The following is a 19,338-nucleotide window of genomic DNA, read 5'->3' as shown; positions in this document are numbered from 1 at the left end:
ATTTACTAGCTGGTGATTCACCCTTGGATGTATCAGCCGATGTCATGACAATGTCTGGGACATGTGTTCCCTGAGACAGTTTATAATGGAATGATAGAGCACTTTCCCTTTTGCAAATAGAGTCACTTTCAACTAAGATGCCTGGGTGCTGGTTTAAGATGATGTCACATATGAGATAAGGAAATGCTATAGGGTCTTTTACACTGTAGCTACCAGCATGCTTCATGGTCTGCTAAAAAATGTAGGTACCATAGTCAAACTTTGCATTTGTACCAACAGCATAGATAAATTTTCCAAGAACAGTTGAAACAATAGACTTGTGATTTGTTGGCACCCAATTAGCAGCCCCAATCTTATGCAGTATTGTGTATTTCATGCTTAGTTTACTAGCAGACAATTTTCCTTTCAATGGCCAGCTCCTGACTTGGTTTGCAGTGATAACTTGGCATACCTTGTTATCAGAGAGTTTAAGCTCAGGTTGAGCTTCATCAGACCTTCCCAATAGGTTGTTAATCACAGTGGACGAGAAGTTAACACATTTTCCTCTTACAAACACTTTTCTGAACTCCTTGGATTTTTTGTCAGAACACTCTTCAGAGAGGTTTACTATGAACTCTTTGACCAGCGTTTCATAGCATTTACTCAGATGGACAACAGTTTTGATTAGTCCAGAAGCCTCAATCAATTCCATTATATCCTTACAGTCACGAGCATTCTGAGCCAATTCCCTCTCAAGGGCCAATCTCTTTTAATACACAAATTTCCACTTGTTTGCACTTGTAGCAAAGTGGAAGGATACATTGTCAATGGGAACTTCAGGAACACTAGCTGCAAGCTTGCTAGTTGTGGGCTTCTTCTTTAATGGAATGTCATGGACATTCACCTCAACATCAGACTCATATTCTTCAACAACTCTTGCCTTCCATTTGAGGGACTAACTCCAATACTTTTAGTTCTGGTTTTTACAGGTCCTGCAGAGGTACTCTTCTTCTTGACAGAATCTTTGGAAGGGCTTTTAACCGCAGCTTTCTTCGCAGGAGAATTCTGAATCACAGCTTTGTCTTTTCTCCTAGTCATGAGCCTTTAGGCTACACTAGGGTTTACAGTAGCAAGCAAATCATTGTCAGAGTACTCATCTAAATCCACAACATTTGTACCTGTTCCAGCCTTTGCCCTTGGACTATCATCAGCTTCAGAATTTCCGATGTCATTGACATCCTCCATGACATTGGTGTTATCAGCATCTTCTTGAACCTCTTCATTGTTTTTCTCTTCAGTCATGTGAATGTCACTACCAGTAGTGTGACCATCAGTTTCATTATGTTTGCTCTTGGGAGGATCAGGAATCACGGTTTGTAAAGGGACAGATATCCCAGGGACCTGATGATTTTCATCCAAAATCCATTTGACAATCTTGGCTACGGAGTTATGAACATATCTTTTTCCTTCTTTAGTAAGTTCCTCACGAGCGTTGGATGATGAGGGATTGGAGCCCTTCGTACGAACACTCTCCTTAAGTCTTCTTGCATGCGATGTTCTTGGCTTTGTAGTCGTTGAATCTTCAGCGTTAATCATCCTCAGAGAAGATACATTTAGAACCCGATTAGGGTTAGTTGACTCGTTAGGTGTTGCAGAGTCGGAGATGGGAGACACTTTCTTTGGAAAGGAAGTATTCGGTTATTGAGACATCTCGAGATTCTTCAGAGAACTTCTTGTAACCCGTTGTGATATGTGCCGAAGCAGTTTAAATTCATAAGGGTATTGATGAGATTAGTAGAGTCGGTTGCCGTTTTTTGTGAGAAGATAGGAGTAGGAGGGAACTTGACATAGCAACTAAATAGGGGAAGTTTCAAATAATGGATATTTAAAAAGCCTAAAGTGCATTCCCTCAATAGGATTAATTGCTATAATTCTATTTGGCGGAAAATTCCTAACATACCCTTCATTTTTTTAGAGTGATTTTCATCTATTGTCTTGGTAGTACCAAAAGCAAAAGACAGATCAATAGTCACACAATTTTTGATGATCTGAAGTTTCATAGTGTTGCCAACTGTTGTTACAGCATTGCAGTTAGAGGAACTTTTTAATTCATTTCTCACACTTGATTCATCAGCAGATTTTGATGTCAAGACATCTGTTGTGACAACTTCACATGCTCCTGAGATGGTTGGCTTAGTTTCTTTCAGGGCGTCCATCTTTCTAGTTTCTTGTCCGTTAGGTCTTGTGTCTTCTAACTTTCTTTCCAGATCAGCAATATCTTTCATGAAACTTACTATTTCTTCTAGTAAGAATCTATTAGTGGTCCTATACTCCCGTATGTTTGCACACAGTTTCTCATTCATTAGACATGTCTTAGTAAACCCAGCAGCCATTTCACTGATGGTGAGATCTCCAACATATGATTCTTCATTAGATTCATCAGATTCATCAGCTTCTTGACAATCACCCTTGATTTCTTCTCTGATCATGGAGTAGGCAGAGGGGTAATTTGAGGTGTTAGGCTTCCATAGGTAGAAATTATCCTTAGATCTAAATCCCTTCATGACTTCTTCATTTTCACCATTTGTGACAATGCATTCATCTTTAGTTAACCTGACATTCAAACCTTCATCACATAGTTGGCTGATACTTATAAGATTTGCAGCCAGTCCTTGTTGTTGAAAGTATTTTGGAGTACTTTTAGATTATCGTTTCCACAGGGATTATTGAGATATCACCGCCGTTCTATAGTTTATGTTGTTTTTGAGTTAAAGTTACTTTGGGTTTGGTTTAAGATCATTCAACGATTTAATAGCAAAGAGTAAAATTAGGAAAGTTCTAAGTTTAAGAGAATATATCAAGATCCGATTTCACCGACCTAACTTTGTATGTCAACCTATAAATATATATATATATATATATATATATATATATATATATATATATATATATATATATATATATATATATATATATATATATATATATATATAAACTTGTTAACGATCAATATAATTACGTATCGACGTCTATACCGTCCGTGTCCGCAACGATATAGCTAGATTTACCGCATTGTTTAACCGCCGATTTCTCCATGGCTTAAACAATACAAATAACATTTTATAAACCGATACAAAGTAAATATCAAACGTTAAATCCATGTCTGCAATTTATAGTTTGATAGACGATGAAATTAGGTCAAGGTACAAACATTGATGTCTCAAACATTTATACCATAGAAAATCTTTAATAAACAAACTAAACCATCTATATTGATCATCACTTGTTCATACATAATATTCACAAGAAAAACATACAAAAGTAAAGGAATATTACATCTTTTCTTGATACAAATGAGATTTAGCTATCCATAGACATGGTAGCTTGCTCAACAAGGAAAGGATGAAGAATAACAAGCATCAATGGCGATTAATCGACGATCAAAGCTTCGAATCTTCACTTCTCAGTTGCTACACTAAACAATGGTGTCTTGAGCTCTCAAAAGTTGGAATCCCCCATAAAATATCTGATTTGATCCTTATATAGCATTTCTCTTTTCTGCCCAGGGCGCGTCGCGCCCTCTAGCGCGCGTCGCGCCAAGTCACTTGAAGATCAAACCGCCCAAGCGCGCAACGCGCGCTTTTCTCTGCTTGAAGCCTAAAAAATACCTTAAACAGGGCGTGACGCGCCCTAATACCGCTTGACGGGCGCAAAGCTCTGCCAGCCACACTTCAATCTTGGCCAAATGAAGCTCAAAGCTTCCAAAAATTGCCAAGACCTGCAAAATCATAACTAAAAAACATATTAACATGAAATAAAAGCTGAAATTATAAAACTACGAATAATTATATAAAACTAAAAGGAATTATACGAATACTCGATAAAATCGGTGAAAGGTGCCACAAACTAAACTAGAAATAAACACAATTTGGCACCTAACAACTCTCCCCAACATAAACTCTTGTTTGTCCTAAAACAAAACAAAGATAAATTACTAGGTACACAACTATCAAGAATGAACCAATCAAGCAAAAACAAGAACAATTGAATGGTTCAAATTCCAAAAGTACACAAAGATCAATCCTTACCAATTTCAATCAAAGTACCATGATCAAGATGCTAATCCTAATTACAAAATCTATGTCAGAAATTCCACAAGCAACAGAAGTTCAAGAATGAATCACACCTACACACTTCTCCTTTGAGAGAACAAAAGTGGAGGATCCTAAAACTCACCAGACAATGACGTAAACATCCAGAGTTAATTATGAACTCATCTAAGCAAAAGATATATAAAAAGCGTAAAAGCATGAATCACAAAGGACTTTAGGGTTGTAGCCTGGCTTGGTTAACAAGGAAGTGTCATATCTCACGACCATTGAAACGAATGTGTCAAAACCTAAGAGAGCATTCAATTACAATTCAATCATCACAACCACACCAACCAAGTTCACCACATTCTTTTATTGCTCAAGAGTTCATCCTTTTACTTTCAAGGACACTAGCTATACAAAAAGCTCTTATCTTTTCTATTCTTTTCATTTCTTTTTCTTTTCTTTTTTTTTCTTGAGCAATCAATTATTTTCTTCTCCACACCAATGTACACCTTTATCTTATTCTCCCCAGTTTGAATATTACCATCACATAATTAAGAATGCTCCCTATTCTAAGGCAAAAAGGAATCAATCCTAACCATATTTCATGGCAACAGTTCAAGGTAAAAAGAAAATCATCAAGATTCTATCAAAAATCGGTAATGAGATCATAATACAACAAAAGTGCTTAACCGATAAGAATCTTGGCAAACGGCTCAAAGTGGCTAGCAAATACTCAAACACTCATTGAGTAGGTTAAATTAGGATAGGAAGTTATTCTCATAATGCGAAACAAAAGCCTTGATCACTTTCATGTTTAACACAATTTAATAAAAATGCAAGATTAATCATAAGAAAAACGAGTTAAAACGCACATTGCTGGTATCCAGCACAATTATCTATATACTGTGGAAAGTCTCCTCCCAACTACATCTAGGCTAAAGTGATTCACAATTGAACTAATTTTACCAACAGAAATTAATGACAATTAATTTGTACAATTAAAAGCATCAGAATCAGAGGTACTTTAAAGAAAACGATAAAAGATGTACCTTGCACGTACTATTTTCAGCTTATATCATCACCACTCCAATTGCTTTGCATCACTCACATTCACCGTGAAAACAAATACTCATGTTCCGTCTAATTAACCATTAGGAAAAACACTAAACTAAAAATAAAACTACTTAAAAATAAATGCGATAATAATATAAACTGAATATATATATATATATATATATATATATATATATATATATATATATATATATATATATATATAAACCACACCAAACGGTGTTAAATATCCACAGGCGTAAACTTAGCCTTCCAAAATACCTCATCCAAAAGGATGGAACAAAAATTTTTACTACTAAAACATAAATTAAATTGTTCTAACATGCTAACATAAAACAACAAAAGCATAAAAAACTAAAACATCATAAAACCCTACTCCTCCTCATCAGAGATATCCTGATCATCTGGCCCTGTCCCCTCCTCAGGATCTGGCCTGCCCTCAGGCCATAAAGCTTAAGCAGAAAGATCGTCCCTGGAACCTACAGGTTGCTGGAGAGACATCTGCCGGATAGAGTCCTGCAAAAACATAAAAGCTCTTTGATGCGCCATGTGCATCTGATAGTTCCAATCACTCGCATCACCATACTGAGATCCAGCAGGTGGTGCAGCAGCAACCAGAATAGCTTGAGCAACATCAGGATGGTCAGGAGCATTAGCAGCAACACCATGAGGACGGCCACCAAGAAGACAGTACCTGTTAGAAAAGATATCATCAATGAATCCATCCATGGGAATCATTCCCCTAGATGGAAACCTGACACATGCTTTCCTGCACAAATCCATGATTAGCCCAAGAAAAATCAACCTACACTTCACCTCATCACCATGACGAGTCCCATTCAGGGCGACTCTCTTCAGCTTATTTTCTACTGTCCTTGAAACATCCACATTTTGACCGTTCAAAATACACTGAACTAGGCCAGCAGTATCAATAGTGATGGAGGAAGTGTGACTTCGTGGTGTTATGTTGTAAAGGACCACCGAGGTCACCAATTGAGCATCCTCTGTCAACTGACTAGATGTAAAAGTCTTCGGCAGCCCAGACCTAGTCAAAGTATATGTAAAACCAGGTTGGCAAATCTTCTCACTAATACTCTCCACATCCCAATTACCTCTATTCAACTTGGGATGGTATTCACACTCTTCTACCAAAGCCAGCGGGTTATCAAGATAATCAAAAATTGCATCCTTACTGAAATCAATAGCCTTACCTCTTACCCATGTTTTGAATGGGAATGGCTCAGTTCCTACCCAACTACTCGGAGGCAAGGCATTAGCATAGAACTCCCGCACGATCTCCACTTGGTAGAACTGGCCCGGAGTGAACAACTTGTCCCAGTAAGTATTAGATAATGTGCCCCACGCCCTTTGGAAATGGCCGTGATCAATAGGAACCACCATGCGCTCACTCCACACGACTCGGCTCTCTAGCTCGTGGTACCTTGCTTCTTGCTCCGGTCCCTGAAATTTGGACCGATCAAATATGCCAGACTTTGAGGAAGATCCCTCACCAGAGCCAACTTTTTTTCTTTTCAAAAGAGGTGCCATAACTGCACAATTAAAAAAAACAAACGAAACACACACAATTTGAAACAAATTAGTAATAATCAAGCAATTCCTCACAATTAAAGCTTACAACAGTCCACACTCATCATCAAACAAGAAAACAGGCCAGACTGCAACATTTAGGATGGAATAATTTTTTCCAAATCAGGGCCCAGAGCGCGATGCGCGCTGAATAGGGCGTGACGCGCCCTCTGCGAAACCCTGAAAAATTCTTCTGTTTTTTGCAAAACAGACATGAAAGACATGTTCCTCCTCCCTTCTAAGGTTCCCAGCAGGCAATATTTTCAGAGATAGCATGTCTTCTACCCTAATTTCCATAAATTGAAGAAAAATCCCTAAATCTAAAAACCTATTCTATGCAAACCTAATTTAATAGAGAAAAGAGGATAAAGAACATACCTTTGATGATGATGAAGAATGAAGAACGAAATTTGGAACTTGCAATGGTAAGAGAAATGTAGGTGTGGAACTTCTTTTTTGAGAGAAAGAGGAGAAAGAGGGAAATGGAGGCAAAAGACTTCCAAACCCTAATTCATCCTTCCTCTGATCAGTCTGGGTCGGGCTGTCATACCCCAAAATTTGCCCACACTATTTCTCCTATTCAAGTTTCAAATCCATATGCAAAGCTCCTATACAAATTCTCCTATACAAAGTTCTGAACTAAGGGTTTGGTTCTTTCAAAGGAAAATCACTGAATCAATGGCTCAAGGTGGTTCCATAGGGTCAGCAACATCCTCTTAACCCTAAAATCATCATTTGATCAAGGGTTGATCATGATGATACAAGGAAAGATCAGAAAAGTCAAAAGTCAAAAGTTACTATTTTGGGCATAAACTGAAAAAGTTAACGAAACTTTGAAAATTCACCAAATATTCATACTTCATTAGAAAAATTCCCACCAAAGCTCATTTTGAAGGGAATTCATTCCTCTATCCAATGATCCAAGAATTAAAGCTCATAGGTCAATAATCTAAGAGATATGGCTTCATACATTATAGGTCCTTTTCAAAAGTCAACAAGAAGACACTTTTTCCAAAAGGGTATAAAATGAGAATGGAAAATAATTTTGATATGGAACCAAAGACACTGGTTAGAGGACTCCCTAAGGTTTCCAAAAAGTTCACAATCTTGAAAAAATATGGAGATATGAAGAAATGGTAGGGTGTAGAAGTTCATCTATTTTCAAGGGTGTATATGAGGGAAAAAGACCAAAAATTCAAAAGACTTCTAAATGGGCTTGATTTCTTTTGGTTCTAATATCATCTTAAGCCCATCCACGACCATGGAATACATCTCTTACATTCTTATTAGTTTTATTTATTATTTTATAGATTTTATCCATTAAAATCATAATTTAATTAAATAAAATTATAAAAATAATAGAAGATTTGATTTTGCTTTAAATTTGATTCAATTAAATATCAAATAAACATTCCAAAATCGTGGCAAGAGAGATTGGAAAGAGATGATCAAAATTTGAGCCAAAATAAGAAAGATTCTATTCAAAATTCAATAAAATATTTTCATATTTTTAAGCCATCAATCACACGATTTGTCCAAGAATATTTGACCTAATCCCAACCCTTATATATATTGGAGCTCATTCAGAATAAAGGGGACGAAAGGAGGAGGCAATGGTTAGGGTTTCCAAGCTTCCAAAATTCTACTAGGGCAAGGAAGATCTTTCATAGCAGCCACTTTCAAGACCATATACTTGTTCCATTCAACGTCTCAGGTAATACAGGGTGAGTATGATTCGTTAAAGGAACCCCATGACGCCCAGAATTCGTATCTCACATGACTCATATTCATTCATGTTCTTGAAATTCATAGCTCATGTTTTATCGCGTTTTAATCAAAACTAACCATGTACATAAGTTACATATACTATTTAGAACAGGTCAGGAGCATTGGTGATGAGATTTGGTACGTAAACAAGCAATTACCATTGTTAGGGCTCGAAATATATTTCCTTCGTGTTTCAAGTTCCAGACCGTTTCAATCCAAAGAGACACCACCAGCAAGTTTGAATTATGTTTTTTAGCATATCTGGGCTTTATTTAGTTTTGGTTAACGCGTATTTCTTTGAGTTCAAAATTGCAGAAAAAACGAAGGTTATTCCGCAGGTAATCCTGCAAGAAAATCCTTAACTAATTCCGCAGGTAACATGAGTAAAGAAGATGAAGCTGACTGGGCCTGGATAACGCAACGTGATTGGTCCGTCAACATGTTTATCCTCTCGTTCCACGCGCGTTGAGCCTCTATTGGTCGGTCAACATCCTTCGAGTTTCTCTCTCCGTCTGATTGGCTGCACGCGGATACACAGGGCCCACTTTTGACTTCCTTTGTTGAATTCCAATAAACCTTATTTGTTTCATATTTAATTATTTGATGGTAATATATAAACGAATTAATGATGCAGCTTAATGGAAATCTGAAACTTTGGCAATCCCAAAGACCTGGGTTCAAACCCAGGTAGCGACCATTATTTTTTTAAACGGTTATTACAACGCAGATTCAGTACTTTTCTCCCATGAATGACCACAACGAGTCCTCATCCTGCTGCCATTGGATCTCTTCCTAGCACCTAATCTAAAGGCCCCAAACGCTGTTCCACCATGCACCATCACTAGTCCACCACACTGGAACGAAGCTAAGTCTCTTTTTCTAAAATTCATTTTATTTTATTATTTCTATTCATATTTCTTTTTAGCTATTTCTTTATTCTTTTTTTGTTTAGTTTATTTATTTATTACAAATAATAAAGTTCTTTTATAACTACAAAAATTATCTTGATATTATCTAATCGAAATTTCGATTTTTTTTATATAACATTAAAAATAGTTATTTATTTGGTTTTTTTTTAAAATAAACTAAAATGTTTATGTTAGAGTTATAATTTAGGGTAACAATTTTAATCTTGCCTCAAATCCTGATTTTGGCATGATAACTAATCATTGTCCCTTTTGGGTTTGCCTTGCCATTTTTGCTTAAATTATTACTGTTGGGATCATTCATACACTAAAATAAATTCACCTCTTTGCGCAAATTTTCAGGGTTATTTTCAAATCCTTCAGCCACGCGCCAGAGCAATCAAAAGCTAAGTTCTCTCTTGTATTACTATTTAAATTATTTTTACCTTTGATTTTAATTTTTGCCTTATGATTTAAATTACTTTCAATTATCAATGAATTACTCATACGCTTACCGCTATCATTTTCTGTTTAAATCTCAGATAACCAGAGTCGATGATCATAGTCAATCAGGGTTCGAGGAAGATCAGGGCGGAGAACAAAATAATTACATTAATTATTTTATACTTTTTATTATAATTCCCCCATCCCCGCAGGTGTTTATTGTAATAGCGTAGGATTTTCATTCTGCCTTTATTTTTTCTGCTGTGGTTAGTAATCTTAGGGAGTGCAAGCCTTTAATTAACATAGATCACTAATTATAAGATAATATATCTGAATTGAACCACCTGATTGTGCCACACACTCACCTTTAGGGTAATCCCTCTGGTTGCCTTGTTGCCTTATTGTTGCCTTATTGTTGCCTGTTGCCTCTAAACGTATTAATAGTCAAAGTCCCTCGATTCCGAGGATACCTAAAGCAATGTTGCCTGTCGCCTTCAGAGTTATTGAAACTCCCTCGATGTTGCCTTATAAGATGATTGTCCCAATTGCTAAAGGTATCCTCGCCTGATGCCTAAAAGATTAATGACTATTATATCCTTCCCTTAGACTACCTGCCCTCTTAATGGCAAGGGACAGTCTTATGGCGAATAAATTCTCGATGACCCTTAAACATCCAATTGAAAGACTTCTTACCCTTTATGGTATGGATAGACCCTTTCGTCCGAAAGACTTAAAGAACACGAAAGACAAACTTAGGGTAGGTAGCTATTAATTGCTTGCTCACACTCAAATCAAATTCAAATGCTTTTCACACCTCTCTTTCAAAACAATTTCAAAACAAGGCTACGCTTATTTACAAGCTAAAGTCCTTAACGAAGTTTTTACTATTCACACACGACACTTCAAAATCTTTTCAAACAAACAAACAAAGTGAGCTATGCAATTAAGAGCCCATGGATAACCATGGATGCAAAGGGTGCCTTACACCTTCCCTTTGTATAACCTACCCCCCGAACTCAAAATCTTTCAATAGGTCTTTCCTGTTCTTTTTGCCTTTCCTAATTGGATAAAATAAAAGTCGGTGGCGACTCTTGCTATCCGCACATTTCAAATAAAAGTCAGTTCACCGTATTACAGAACTGGAGACTCTGCTGGGGATGCTTTCGATTAAAAGAGGGGTTACCTTAGAGTTTAGGATTCACTTTAATTGTTTGATTTGTCTGCTTTATATTTCAAAGGCTGTTTTGGGTATTTACTTCTGTGAAAGATCCTAACCCGGATCTGAGAACCTTAGGTAAATGGCATGAGACCAAGGAGACTGCACAGCGTATACTGATGTGGTTGATCTGGTGGCCATCGTTAGTGTGACACATTTGTTTGTCCTGGTGTTCCTTGGGACCCGACTTGAGGAAACACTTGGCTGCTGCGTGGTGTCATTAAGCACTAATTCGTCCCTAGAACCCTAGTTGAACTTGGCCTTGGCCTATTAGAAAGTAGCGAGATGGCTGGCTTTGGTTCCGACCGAAGTTGGTTGATACTCGAAGCTACACTCATATGGACTGGACTTTCAGGACCTTCTTGGTTGGTGATTCGATTGCCGAACTAAGATAAGCGCCTTCGAGAAAGGTCAATGATATGAGCTCCCTAGAACCCGATCTTTATCTAAGGCAGGTTGAACCAACTTAACTTCAGTGGGGAGGGTACTTACCTACAAACTCCAAGCAAGCCTCTAAACCTAAGGGCACTTGTGTGACTTGTTTGTGTTTACCACTAACCTTTGTTTCTTTGCAGGTTTTGTTAAAAGACTTGTTTGCCCTCACTATTCCATGTTGTTCCTAATAAGTTGCATACTAACCTTTGTTTTCTTGCAGGATTCGCTTGTAGGGCATTTCGTCCTCATTACCTTATGTTCTAACCCTTTATTTCCTTGCAGGGATTGTCTGTAGGACACCTAGTCCTTATGACCTTATGCTTTACTTAATGCATTGCATCTGCATGACATCATGACATCATGACATATCATATTAACTAACCCTTTCAAGGATCTTAGGGATTTAGGGCGCACGATTTCAGGTACTCTTATCAAGGGCTGAATTTCTATCTAGGGGCAAGAGGATTTATTTTCCTCTGGCCACATATCTTCCAACTCAGAGACTCGATACCTATCAAGGGGCAAGAGGATAAATTTTTCTCTAGCCATGTACCTTCAAATTCAGGTATCCCGAATCAAAGGCGATGACCCACTCGATATGGTGAGCTTGATTCTCAAAGAAGGACGTTCAAAGACAAAATTCAAATTTCTTCAGACAAAGACGCGACCAAATCATTCTCTAAGTGTGCTATCCAAATTCCTAAAGATTCTTGAAAAATACTGCATTTGCATTCATAACATCGCATAACAGGTTTCTTACAACAAGTATCTCATCCTCTCTTGCTGTTTACTTCAGCACAAATGGATTTCGAGCAGTCAGTCAAATACCTTCAGGCTCGGAACATCTGATCCCGAACTTTGGTTCCGAACTCGGCCAAGGGGCAAGAAGAATTGAGGGCCCTCCTATTCCTGGGTACAATTACAATGCGAGATGCGCTTATTATTCGATCAATCCTGGTCATGGCGTAAAGGATGGTAGACTATTGAAGCGTGCCATTAAAGATCTGATCATGACACTCAAATCAGAAAAGACCACGACAACGAAGTCAAGACAACTGAGTCACGACAACAAAGTCACGACAACTGAGTCACGATAATGGAATCACGACAACTGAGTCACGATAATGGAATCACGACAACGAAGTCACGACAACTGAGTCACGATAATGGAATCATGACAACTGAGTCACGATAATGGAATCATGACAACTGAGTCACGATAATGAAATCACGACAACAAAGTCACGACAACTGAGTCACGATAATAGAATCACGACAATCAATTCACTCATATGATCCAGACGCTCAGGGCAATCGAGCCAACAAATTATAAATGCAAGGTGCGCGTACCATTCCAATATTCCTGGACATTACACAAACAAATTGCTGGACATTGAAGATCCAAGAGCTGATCAATGACGGAGAAATCAAATCCAACTCTCCTAAAGCTCCTGTGGTGATCACCGCTCCTATGCCTAGTCATGACAAGACTGACTAACGTCTAGACGGACAAACTTCTGGATCATTAGATCTACTTTCATTTGCAAGTTTCTCTTCTGTTTGTTTAAACATTTGACTCATGATAGACATTATTTGTTTTAATAATCATCATCAGTGCATTGCATATGTTTGTCTTGAACAAATTATTTCGCTATCACTCATCTAAATTGCATCTTTACTTTGCATGTGTTCTATGATACTCGACTCCCGCTAAAGTTGTACACCTTTTGAGGGAGGATGAAGAAAACGATACCGCAACCTCATACAGTATGCTTTTGAGCGGACTATGCTGACGATGTACAGGCATTGTTTCAATTCCCAAACAGTGGAGATATAAGGATGATAATCCCTTGTCAACCCCTTTGAGCCTAAGAAGTAGAAGTTTCTTTCCTGTACTAATTAAAACCCTTGATCATAACCTGGGGCAGGGTAGTTCTCAGTTAATTTGGCTGTGCATTCTATTTTAAGAGAATCGTTCGGTACATCTTTCAACAAAGGTTTCAATCACAAGCGTTCATCCGCACACATCAAAGAAGTGTTGGAGATGTCAATCAAAAGCCAATGATGGTTCATCAATCATTAAGTAAGGCAGTCAATATCTTTCAAAAAAAAATGATGGAAAAAACATATACAAAGAAAAGCCTGCTAAGTCAAAAATCAAAAAGGTGACTTAGACAAAAATCAAGGCATCCCGCTGACTGTAAGCTCAAGATAGACAGTTCAGGCAAAAGTTAGGGATATCAAAAAGATAAAAAAAAAAAGAGAAGTCAATAAATTCCTAAACAACACAATGTTGTAACTACCAAAAGGAGGAAGTGACTGCTGTCTCAAAAAGTGCTCTTTGCTTGTGAACCATCATCATTATCAAAAGGTGCAAAAGTCTCTTGGAACCCGAATGCATAAGTTGAATTAAATGAGCTTAGGACTGAAGAACATCACGAAGAGGGGTGGGTATAATAAAATTTTGAGCCTTTATCCTTTGTTTCTTAAACCGTGAACCAAGCCACGTTACAACCCTTGAAAGTCCTAACTGAAGCATGGTTAGTTCGAAAGCATACTGCCACAACAAAGGTATCCTGACTCCTTAAGGTTTATCACAAATGCTGAGTCGATATTTCATTTTTACAAACATCACGTTGTTACAAATATCATGTTTTACAAATAACACACTTTTACATCTCTGGTTTTAATGTTTTTCAAAAAACTCAAGACAGACATATACATTGCATCTCATGAATTCATTATTAAGCATATTCTGCTACATAATTTCAAATGTTAGCATCAGAAAGAACTTGCACAGGGTACAACTAATGACTGAAAGTTATCCCGACAGACAAGATTACTCCAAGACACAATGTCTCCTACGAATACAAGGGGCATGACACGTTTTGCTCAATCAATCTGGGGCAATCCAGTCAAAATTCAAAGAATCTCTCAAATGCCAAAAAGTCAAAGGCATACATCTCAAATGGGTTTCAAAATATTTCCCGATCAATCTGGGGCAATCCAGTCAAGATTCCGAGAATCTCTCAAGGATGCCAAAAATAATCAGGGGCATGCATCCAAGTAAATCAATATGGGGCATTGTCCTGGGCCTATGATTACGAGGGGCATGACGCCAGAGTGCACATCTCATAAAGTCCTCGCAAGGCGAATCTTTCCAAAGTTCCTGCTAACTGGGGGCAAATCTATACAAGTCCAGTTTGACATTTTAAGTGACGTGTCCTAAATCAAGTAGTAGTTACTATAATACTGGGGGCAACTTTCACCCATGTATCCCCACAAAGCCGGGTTCACAAGATCATATCCCCACGGAGTAATCATTAAGAAGATATCTTCGAACGCTCCCGATAAAGACATGGCTGCCCAACAGAGTTTACATCTTCAACACTGTCGCTCTTCTCCAACATGATTTATCAATATCTTTATCACCAATTAGGGAACATCAAGTCACTGATCATCTCCAAGCAGAAATCATAAATTCCCAGCTGAGCATCTTCAAGACAAGATCAGACAGTACAATTACAAGGACATAAAGATCTACTTTCTTAATCAAAGACAACATAAATCATATTCACATATCATATGTCATAAACATATTCATACATTGCATACATTACCTCATAATGAACTCATACGTAACATGCAAAAGCTCTCATTTATTTTGAGGGATTCATTACATAACCCATGCATCATGACATTGCATAAAGATTAACCTTACCTTTTTCAGAATACAGGTACCGACAAATGAACGAAATCTCCAACTTTCCAAGATCTAATTCAGCTACTACGAACAGTACTGACACGACAAAAGATCTAATTCAGATACTACGAACGGTACTGACACGATCAAATTTCAGAGGTCTAATTCTATCATCACGAACGGTGTAGACACGATCACTGACTTTCCCAGTCTAATTCAGCTACTACGAACGGTACTGACACGACAAAAGATCTAATTCGGTTACTACGAACGGTGCCGACACGATCAACCTTTAAAGAGATCTAATTCCATCATCACAAACGGTGTGGACACGATCAAACGCTTCTACAGTCTAATTCAGTTACTACGAACGGTGCTGACACGACAAGAGAATCTAATTATCTCCTCAGATCTAATTCTATCATCACGAACGATGAAGACACGATCATCTTTCCAAGATCTAATTCAAGTATCACGAACGATACTGACACGATCAATTCCCAAGGATCTAATTCATCTACCACGAATGGTAATGACACGATCAACGCGCAAACAACATCTTCTCAAAATTCAACTACCAGATGGCATCCACAAGCCCATCTCCGACAAAAGTCTCTACTTCAAATAGGGCAAATTTCTTGGTATTCTTATGTTCAATCATCTTCCACCTTCAGATACCGAATGGCACACAAACCACTCTACATCTTCAGGTCTAAGATAATTGAACAGGGGCAGCTGTCATACCCCAAAATTTGCCCACACTATTTCTCCTATTCAAGTTTCAAATCCATATGCAAAGCTCCTATACAAATTCTCCTATACAAAGTTCTGAACTAAGGGTTTGGTTCTTTCAAAGGAAAATCACTGAATCAATGGCTCAAGGTGGTTCCATAGGGTCAGCAACATCCTCTTAACCCTAAAATCATCATTTGATCAAGGGTTGATCATGATGATACAAGGAAAGATCAGAAAAGTCAAAAGTCAAAAGTTACTATTTTGGGCATAAACTGAAAAAGTTAACGAAACTTTGAAAATTCACCAAATATTCATACTTCATTAGAAAAATTCCCACCAAAGCTCATTTTGAAGGGAATTCATTCCTCTATCCAATGATCCAAGAATTAAAGCTCATAGGTCAATAATCTAAGAGATATGGCTTCATACATTATAGGTCCTTTTCAAAAGTCAACAAGAAGACACTTTTTCCAAAAGGGTATAAAATGAGAATGGAAAATAATTTTGATATGGAACCAAAGACACTGGTTAGAGGACTCCCTAAGGTTTCCAAAAAGTTCACAATCTTGAAAAAATATGGAGATATGAAGAAATGGTAGGGTGTAGAAGTTCATCTATTTTCAAGGGTGTATATGAGGGAAAAAGACCAAAAATTCAAAAGACTTCTAAATGGGCTTGATTTCTTTTGGTTCTAATATCATCTTAAGCCCATCCACGACCATGGAATACATCTCTTACATTCTTATTAGTTTTATTTATTATTTTATAGATTTTATCCATTAAAATCATAATTTAATTAAATAAAATTATAAAAATAATAGAAGATTTGATTTAGCTTTAAATTTGATTCAATTAAATATCAAATAAACATTCCAAAATCGTGGCAAGAGAGATTGGAAAGAGATGATCAAAATTTGAGCCAAAATAAGAAAGATTCTATTCAAAATTCAATAAAATATTTTCATATTTTTAAGCCATCAATCACACGATTTGTCCAAGAATATTTGACCTAATCCCAACCCTTATATATATTGGAGCTCATTCAGAATAAAGGGGACGAAAGGAGGAGGCAATGGTTAGGGTTTCCAAGCTTCCAAAATTCTACTAGGGCAAGGAAGATCTTTCATAGCAGCCACTTTCAAGACCATATACTTGTTCCATTCAACGTCTCAGGTAATACAGGGTGAGTATGATTCGTTAAAGGAACCCCATGACGCCCAGAATTCGTATCTCACATGACTCATATTCATTCATGTTCTTGAAATTCATAGCTCATGTTTTATCGCGTTTTAATCAAAACTAACCATGTACATAAGTTACATATACTATTTAGAACAGGTCAGGAGCATTGGTGATGAGATTTGGTACGTAAACAAGCAATTACCATTGTTAGGGCTCGAAATATATTTCCTTCGTGTTTCAAGTTCCAGACCGTTTCAATCCAAAGAGACACCACCAGCAAGTTTGAATTATGTTTTTTAGCATATCTGGGCTTTATTTAGTTTTGGTTAACGCGTATTTCTTTGAGTTCAAAATTGCAGAAAAAACGAAGGTTATTCCGCAGGTAATCCTGCAAGAAAATCCTTAACTAATTCCGCAGGTAACATGAGTAAAGAAGATGAAGCTGACTGGGCCTGGATAACGCAACGTGATTGGTCCGTCAACATGTTTATCCTCTCGTTCCACGCGCGTTGAGCCTCTATTGGTCGGTCAACATCCTTCGAGTTTCTCTCTCCGTCTGATTGGCTGCACGCGGATACACAGGGCCCACTTTTGACTTCCTTTGTTGAATTCCAATAAACCTTATTTGTTTCATATTTAATTATTTGATGGTAATATATAAACGAATTAATGATGCAGCTTAATGGAAATCTGAAACTTTGGCAATCCCAAAGACCTGGGTTCAAACCCAGGTAGCGACCATTATTTTTTTAAACGGTTATTACAACGCAGATTCAGTACTTTTCTCCCATGAACGACCACAATGAGTCCTCATCCTGCTGCCATTGGATCTCTTCCTAGCACCTAATCTAAAGGCCCCAAACGCTGTTCCACCATGCACCATCACTAGTCCACCACACTGGAACGAAGCTAAGTCTCTTTTTCTAAAATTCATTTTATTTTATTATTTCTATTCATATTTCTTTTTAGCTATTTCTTTATTCTTTTTTTGTTTAGTTTATTTATTTATTACAAATAATAAAGTTCTTTTATAACTACAAAAATTATCTTGATATTATCTAATCGAAATTTCGATTTTTTTTATATAACATTAAAAATAGTTATTTATTTGGTTTTTTTTTTAAAATAAACTAAAATGTTTATGTTAGAGTTATAATTTAGGGTAACAATTTTAATCTTGCCTCAAATCCTGATTTTGGCATGATAACTAATCATTGTCCCTTTTGGGTTTGCCTTGCCATTTTTGCTTAAATTATTACTGTTGGGATCATTCATACACTAAAATAAATTCACCTCTTTGCGCAAATTTTCAGGGTTATTTTCAAATCCTTCAGCCACGCGCCAGAGCAATCAAAAGCTAAGTTCTCTCTTGTATTACTATTTAAATTATTTTTACCTTTGATTTTAATTTTTGCCTTATGATTTAAATTACTTTCAATTATCAATGAATTACTCATACGCTTACCGCTATCATTTTCTGTTTAAATCTCAGATAACCAGAGTCGATGATCATAGTCAATCAGGGTTCGAGGAAGATCAGGGCGGAGAACAAAATAATTACATTAATTATTTTATACTTTTTATTATAATTCGCCCATCCCCGCAGGTGTTTATTGTAATAGCGTAGGATTTTCATTCTGCCTTTATTTTTTCTGCTGTGGTTAGTAATCTTAGGGAGTGCAAGCCTTTAATTAACATAGATCACTAATTATAAGATAATATATCTGAATTGAACCACCTGATTGTGCCACACACTCACCTTTAGGGTAATCCCTCTGGTTGCCTTGTTGCCTTATTGTTGCCTTATTGTTGCCTGTTGCCTCTAAACGTATTAATAGTCAAAGTCCCTCGATTCCGAGGATACCTAAAGCAATGTTGCCTGTCGCCTTCAGAGTTATTGAAACTCCCTCGATGTTGCCTTATAAGATGATTGTCCCAATTGCTAAAGGTATCCTCGCCTGATGCCTAAAAGATTAATGACTATTATATCCTTCCCTTAGACTACCTGCCCTCTTAATGGCAAGGGACAGTCTTATGGCGAATAAATTCTCGATGACCCTTAAACATCCAATTGAAAGACTTCTTACCCTTTATGGTATGGATAGACCCTTTCGTCCGAAAGACTTAAAGAACACGAAAGACAAACTTAGGGTAGGTAGCTATTAATTGCTTGCTCACACTCAAATCAAATTCAAATGCTTTTCACACCTCTCT

General features: G+C 37.2%; 1 protein-coding gene across 1 annotated transcript; it reads right to left on the bottom strand.

Annotated features, from left to right (window-relative positions):
• Positions 1-232: 232 nt before the first annotated feature.
• On the bottom strand, positions 233-1,077 carry LOC131658675 (uncharacterized). Its single transcript, XM_058927943.1, has 2 exons — positions 884-1,077; positions 233-743 (listed from the first exon to the last, which is right to left on the bottom strand). Exons 1-2 carry the CDS (start codon positions 1,075-1,077, stop codon positions 233-235), a joined length of 705 nt encoding a protein of 234 aa, XP_058783926.1.
• Between the last annotated feature and the right edge of the window lie 18,261 nt (positions 1,078-19,338).

This window comes from Vicia villosa, linkage group LG3 (genome assembly GCF_029867415.1).
Source record: "Vicia villosa cultivar HV-30 ecotype Madison, WI linkage group LG3, Vvil1.0, whole genome shotgun sequence".
NCBI classification, from domain to species: Eukaryota; Viridiplantae; Streptophyta; class Magnoliopsida; order Fabales; family Fabaceae; genus Vicia; species Vicia villosa.
Note: the sequence above shows the minus strand (reverse complement) of the source record. Positions and strands in the feature narration are given on the sequence as shown.